General features: G+C 41.9%; 1 protein-coding gene across 3 annotated transcripts in view; it reads right to left on the minus strand.

The window, feature by feature from the left end:
• grhl2b (grainyhead-like transcription factor 2b) overlaps positions 1-7,500 on the minus strand; it is a 38,822-nt gene that overhangs the window by 14,451 nt on the left and 16,871 nt on the right. For all 3 annotated transcript variants that reach the window (XM_053675261.1, XM_053675260.1, XM_017454923.3), the window contains exons 5-7: positions 7,445-7,500; positions 6,759-6,915; positions 5,364-5,475 (exon numbers count right to left, since the gene is read on the minus strand). In XM_053675261.1, the coding sequence (XP_053531236.1) occupies positions 5,364-5,475; positions 6,759-6,915; positions 7,445-7,500 (325 nt within the window). The remainder of the gene's footprint in view (positions 1-5,363; positions 5,476-6,758; positions 6,916-7,444) is intronic.

The raw sequence follows: 7,500 nt of genomic DNA on the forward strand, positions 1-7,500 counted from the left end.
GTAAACAAAAGATTACTGCTACTTCCTTTCCGTTTATAATTATTTGGAAAAAATTTTAACATTTAAAAATATAAATAAAAAAATGATATCACGGAATTTATGACGATGTTGGCATCATCGTATCGCCCAGCCCTAACTTAAAGTCTAAATACGCTGATAAAGAATCTACAGCTCCTACCAGTACTTCAGTGTTTTAGGTTTAAATATAAATACATTTCATTTCTGAAAAATTCTGTAAAATTCTAAAAAAGCTGTAAAGATCAGATCACTGAGCTCAATTAAGCGCTACTCGCTGCCTACAATAAACCGGCACGCTTCTACTCCTGATAGACCTTATCTCCGAGTAAACACATCGCTTCGGACTTCAAAGTCTCGGCTCGGGAGAGATAAAGGTTATTTGTGTTTTATGGCCTCTCTCAGTCGTGATTATGAAAACACTCCGCCAGCTCAACGCTCGGACGGAGCCTGGCTGTCTGCGCTCGGCTAGCGTGCGGCTAACACGCTTACAAATTTCCATTACCTCAGAAACTCCGTGTGCTAATCAGAGAAGCTAATCACAAAATCATCACAATCCTACTTCACAAACCTCCGATACAAATCATCCACCGGTACAAATCATATGCATGCTAATTTTCACATTTTTTGAACTTCCTAAATTATGCTAAGCTACGAGAATTAGCATAAAAACCATCATAATTTGAAATTTTATTGAATCAGTTTATCCCGATTTCTTCAGACCAACAAATGCTGAAACGTTCGCGAGACGATAATCAAGCTTTTCTTCATCCTGACTTCTTCAGATCATCGCTAACGTTGTTAGCAGAAGGTTAAAGGTCATGTTTCTCGAATTAGTTCTGTTGTAATTCAACTTAGCTTGCTGTAGATTTGTGTAAATACATACAGCTAGTTTCTGAGTTCAGAATTAGCCGAAGTCTGGCTAATCTTTTGCTTATTGCTAACATGAACGCGGTGATTTAGCATATACAGTCTACGTTTTAAAATATTACAGAACCTTAAAAAAAAACGCTCATTTCGGGTCAGTGTTCACTGTTAATATATTTATAAATGTAGGCTATGCTACATTTTTTACTTCCTACCTTTAGCTTGGGCTCGCAGCTGATTCTGTTCAGCTAGTCTGCTAGCAAACAAGCTATTAAAGTGTGCTAAACTGCAGAAAAGTCTGTCAGGTCAATTCAAGTGGTTTTACTCTGTTGCTTTTATTCAATGTAAATGTTCCAACGTTGCACTTTTTCTGCTTTAGCTCTTTGCTAAATGTTAGCTTTCGGTGTTGTAGAACCTCAGTGAAATGTTTCATGTGTTGTCAGAAATGAAGCGGAATTGTGTGAGAGCGTGTCAGTACGTGCTGAGTGATCGTCCAGGTACTTAATGTTACCTCAGTACTGATTTTCTGCAGTTTAACTCAAATGTAACGTTTATCTCAGGATATTAAAACATCTAACAGCAGTAAAATGTGATAGTATTTATTATTTATGTTACTTAAACCATGGAATTTTGTGTCATTCCAGATGAAGGTAAAATTATTATTATTAATAGATATGTATTTATAATATTTAATAAATCAGCTCTTTGCTCAAGTGATTATTATTATTATTACTATTATTATTATAAATCTAAATATCTTTGTTAAATATTAAACATTAATATTATTAAACATTGTTATTATTAAATTATTTTGAACCATGGAATTATGTTGAAGGTGAACTTTTTGAAATAAACACATATTGTTATATATTATTTACTTCTCTTAAGTTAATAATGGTAGTTGTTTCAGTTAATTCAGATCTGTTGATATTCGTACTAATGAAATTTGGAGTTCCGTCCTGATCCCCAGCCGGGTTTTAACTCGTTCCCTTTCCCTCCCTCACACACCCCGGCTTTGTCCGTTAGCTCGTCCTCCTCGGATAAATAGAGCCATTCAAATGCAGGATCCTGTGACATGGCCTCGGGCCTGAGGAACAATCAGCTTCAACTGCTATTCAAATCTCAACCGGCCCGGGTGTCGGCTTTCACTCAGTGTCACTTCAGCCTCCACCTCTATCTCTTCCACAGTGAGTCTCTAACCACCTCCTCCTCCACCTCCTCCTCCACCTCTATCTCCTCCCACAGTGAGTCTCTAACCACCTCCTCCTCCACCTCCTCCTCCACCTCTATCTCTTCCACAGTGAGTCTCTAACCACCTCCTCCTCCACCTCCACCACTATCTCCTCCCACAGTGAGTCTCTAACCACCTCCTCCTCCACCTCCTCCTCCACCTCTATCTCCTCCCACAGTGAGTCTCTAACCACCTCCTCCTCCTCCTCCTCCTCCACCTCTATCTCCTCCCACAGTGAGTCTCTAACCACCTCCTCCTCCTCCTCCACCACTATCTCCTCCCACAGTGAGTCTCTAACCACCTCCTCCTCCACCTCTATCTCCTCCCACAGTGAGTCTCTAACCACCTCCTCCTCCACCTCCTCCTCCACCTCCTCCTCCACCTCTATCTCCTCCCACAGTGAGTCTCTAACCACCTCCTCCTCCACCTCCTCCTCCACCTCCTCCTCCACCTCTATCTCCTCCCACAGTGAGTCTCTAACCACCTCCTCCTCCACCTCCTCCTCCACCTCTATCTCCTCCCACAGTGAGTCTCTAACCACCTCCTCCTCCACCTCCTCCTCCACCTCTATCTCCTCCCACAGTGAGTCTCTAACCACCTCCTCCTCCACCTCCTCCTCCACCTCCTCCTCCACCTCTATCTCCTCCCACAGTGAGTCTCTAAAGACCTCCTCCACCTCCTCCTCCACCTCTATCTCCTCCACCTCTATCTCCTCCCACAGTGAGTCTCTAACCACCTCCTCCTCCACCTCCTCCTCCACCTCCATCTCCTTCCACAGTGAGTCTCTAACCACCTCCTCCTCCTCCTCCACCTCTATCTCCTCCCACAGTGAGTCTCTAACCACCTCCTCCTCCACCTCCTCCTCCACCTCCACCTCCACCAATATCTCTTTCCAGTGTGAGTCCCTTACCACCTCCTCTACCTCCTCCTCCATCTTCCAACCCTTCCTCCACCTCCATTCCGTCCAGTGCGATTCCCTAGCCACCCCTATCTCCACCTCCACCTCTATCTTCAGCTACATCTCATCCTCGGGACTCCTGACCTAAATACAATCCCTTCATTCCCTCACTCCTCCACCATCTGCTCCTCCCACTAAACCAAACACCGCCACGGCCTTTTAAACCCTGACGTTCATCCCCAAAGTCTAAACTCAAACTAAAATCACTTTTAAATCCAGAATAAAATCCGGCCCGGTGTGTGTGTGTGTGTGTGCGCGTTTGCGTGTATGCGTGTGTGTGTGTGTGTGCGTGCGTGTGTGTGCTTCATCTGTCCATCACAGAGAGAGTTGATCATGTTAGTATGAATTAGTAATGAATCATCTTCAGTCTTCAGGAGCCGGTGTGTGTTTCTCTCCTGCTGATTGTGGAACTGCGAATGTTTTCATGCGTTATTACGATGAACGAAACACACACTGCAGAGAATTTAACCTTCAACCGTCGAAGGGGGAAAAGCTCATACGAGTCCATGCGTTGCTCTTGAATTTCTAAAACCCTTTTGTGTGTTTTGACTCTGAAGCCCCTCGGGGCCTGGAGGAAATGGGTTCCTCTTGATTTGGCAGCGTGGTTAAACACACACCTGCTTTAACCGAGGCAGGTTCACAATCGAGCGCGATAGCAAGAGCGCACGCCGCTGTAAAAACATGCAAAAAATAATAATAAAGGAATCGTGTTGTACGTTTGAGCAGGTGTGGAGAAAAATATATTTTTTCATTTTAATGCCCAGTTTAGGATGATTTATTTAGATCTTTAATATCAGTGGCCTTTTTTAATTTTCGCCGCATCACAGTGATGAAGTGAGATGTTTTCATTCAGCCACAAAAATCCCACAAACTTTGAGGTTTATCGGGATAAAAACAATCCGTTTTTTTGCACGACATGCCGCAACCTGTGTGTGTGTGTGTGTGTGTGTGTGTGAGTGTGTGTGTGTGTGCGTGTGTGTGTGTGCGTGTGTGTGTGTATTCCACTGTAACAGAGAGAGGCAGAAAAGAAAATGAACGATGGATGAAAATCTGGGACTTGTTTGGACAGAGAGAGGAATGTCCCGCAGTGTGTGTGTGTGTGTGTGTGTGCGTGCGTGCGTGTGCGTGCGTGTGCGTGCGTGTGTGTGTCTGTAGCGGACGCATGAATGGTTAAACCTGAGCGCTGTTTAAGCTAACGCCCGGCCCGGGATCCTGAACACACATTAACCCGGGAGTTAGCCTCACGTCTCAGCGGCGCCGGAGAGAGGAAACTCCTGAGGTCAGGATAAACACTCACTGAGAATCTGTTCGTCACAGCACCGCAGCGACTTCACATTCGATTCGATTATGGCAAGAATCCCGTCATTATATTCATTTAGCATAACGTTACAGATATCATCATTTCAGATGCACTCGGGATAACATGCTAACACAACTAGCCCATCCTATTAAATACTATTTTATAGAATTTCTAGCTAAGCTAGCTGTCGTAGTCCAACCCGTCAATGTAACGCTAGTCAGCTAGTTATATTACTGTTTAATAGCTGATTTTTATAGAGCTGCTAGCAACTAGCTATTGATGTTTAGCTACCATTTTCCAGTAACAGCCCCTGACTAGCCTGAATGTAAATATCTCAATAGCTAAAATAAATAACGTTAGTAATTCTATAAAATGAGATATTAAGACGTAATATATCACACTAAACAATATTTTTAGCTAATTATATTTTAGCTAGCATTCTCCAGTAACAGTCCCTCGCTAACACAAGCTAGATAGCCATTTAGCTATTTATGTTGCTCCACTGACAGCCCTTCGATGTAAGACTAGCTAGCTAGCTATATCACATCTCAATGTCTTATTTTGTAGAGCTACTAGCATGACGTTTTAGCTATTTTAGCAACAACAACAACAACAGAAATTAGCTAACATTCTGCAATACCAACCCCTAGCTACTAGCTTTAACTGTTAAAAAATGAATCTTTATTCATTTAAATCTGGCACATTTTTTGCATTAGCAGTGTAGGTAACCAAGCTAGCAATTTATCCACTAGCCTAACTTAGCTTGTGTTACATAGATAACCCACTAACATGTACCACTTTGCTCATTTATTTAGTGTTTGCTAGTAACATTAGCCACTTGCTAACATATGAATTGTAGCTATGTAATTAACCTTAACCATTATATAACGTAGCTAAAATTATCAACTTAGCTCACTAACATCTAACACAAACTGACTTTTCAAGCAGTATCTAGCTAACTAGCATTAAACGCTAGCTATATAAAACGTTACCGATGTCGAGAACCCGCTGTTTAGCCGTGTGCTGGCGAGAGTGCCAATATCTCCAGTACTTCAGCTGTTCATCTCGGTTCTTATCTTCACTGAACACCACCATGACAACACTCTGGAGGGATGAAGAGATGGGTGGATGGGTGGACAGAAGAAGGAATGATGGGTTTGTTATAAAAAAAAAAGATAAACGGAAAGTCAGTGTTAGCATGAACAAGTCCGTCGACACCATAATGTCAGGTTTGCTAGCAAACTGACAAACTTTAAGCTAAATATTAGAGATTGTAATGAAAACCAGTTGCTAATTACAGTATGTTCGCTAGATAGGATTACCCAAGCTGCTGTATTGTGTAATTATTGGGAAATTTGTTAGCAAGAAAGTCAGTGTTAAGCTAACTGTTATATAGTGTGAATAAAACCAGTAGCTACGCTGCTAGCAAACTAACGCACATTCGGCTAGCTATTATAGAGTTGTTATAGTTATATATTATTTCATAACCGAGGTATTATATTGTTTAATTAACACCAGTAGCAAAGTTTGATAGTAAACTAACAAACTTTAGGCTAAATATTATATAGTGAGTGTAATTAGGTAATCAGTAGCCAAGTTGGTAGAAAATTAACTCCTAAAATCCAGTAGTGAAAGATGCTAGCAAACTGATTAGCATTAGGCTAGCTATTGTAAGTATTATAGGGTGTAATTACAACCGGGTCGCAAGCTTAGCTACACTGCTGCGTTGTGTTATAAAGCTAGTGTTTTATGCTAACGTCATGTGATCAAGTCTGCGATTGGCTGATCAAATTTAACATAATATCCCACGCTTCGCTCCTGAGTTTGTGTAGATTTCCATATAAAGAGCCTCACTCACTAACGTGAACCTCGATTACTGCGATCAGTGAGACGTCTGTAAATCTGGACGTGATTTTTAGTTCGGTTTGGTCACAAAAACAATTCCATTTCAACTTTACGAAAAGGTGAATAAAATTCACAAACTTAAAAATATATTTTTTTAAAAACATTAATTCAGTCGCAGGAATTATTTTTGAAAGTTGGTTTTTTAAAAGAAAATTTGATGCTGTCGCTAGTTTCACTGTAGCTACAGAAGACCTCTCTCGCTCCCTCCAGCTGCCAATCAGAGAAGGCCTGAAGGCAGAAGCAACTGTGATTGGTTGAGCAGGCCAACCAATAAAAACAAAGAGGAGGCGGGGCTTACTACTTCAACAGCATGAGCTTCGTCTAACGCTCTGTCAGTAAAAATAAATCAGCAGTGTTTTTTTTCCTACTTGAATGTTTCGTATGTATTGGCGCCCCGGTTTTCGACCGTTCTGCTACACCAAAGCACTGCTACAATAATCCTGGTGTTGATGATGATGAAAATGGACGGTGCTCGTCCTCACCCGCACTTTGCTGATGGGGTGTCTCAGGCGTTTGTTGCTGCTCGTCTCGTTCAGTGTCACGGCGTAAAACTGTCCTTTATTCAGGTAACTCATCGGCCCCTCGCCCTGTTTCTGTCTCAGTGACCTCGTGGCATCCAGCGTGTACTGGAACGTGTCTCTGTCCAAAAGAAACCAAAACAACCACGTTCAGGGAAAACCCTTAGCTACGAAATAGCTACAAAATATGAAAAATGTCAGAGAGATAAATAAACACCACCAAGAAAACACTAATATATATATATTTATATCAGGTATCACATTTCCTGGAGCGTGAGTCACGGTTGCGTTTTTCCTCGTGAGTAACAGAGCGTTACGTCGTAAAATGACAGGAATTACGAAATGTCCCGTAACGGCCAAACTCGGAGGCTCAGAATGTAGTCGTTCCCATGGCAACACACCTCATGCCACATTTACAGCTCTTTTTATTTCAGATTATTCATTTCGCGGAAGTTTTTATCCTCAGTGACTCGTAATGGCGGTTCTGGGCTTCGCTGAAGGACTTGGCTGTGATTTGAAGAGACTAAAAATCCTAAAAAGAAAAACTTTAAATCCTGACATTCCCCTCCTCGCTCCAGGAACGCAGCTCAGTGAGTTAGTCACTGATATCACTGATATAATAAATATAATATCAGTAAATAAAGACTCACATGCTTGACTGGTTGAAGATGAACTCGTTGGCTCCGAGAGCTGAGGGACGATATTT

Source organism: Ictalurus punctatus, chromosome 24, assembly GCF_001660625.3.
Source record: "Ictalurus punctatus breed USDA103 chromosome 24, Coco_2.0, whole genome shotgun sequence".
Taxonomy (NCBI): Eukaryota; Metazoa; Chordata; class Actinopteri; order Siluriformes; family Ictaluridae; genus Ictalurus; species Ictalurus punctatus.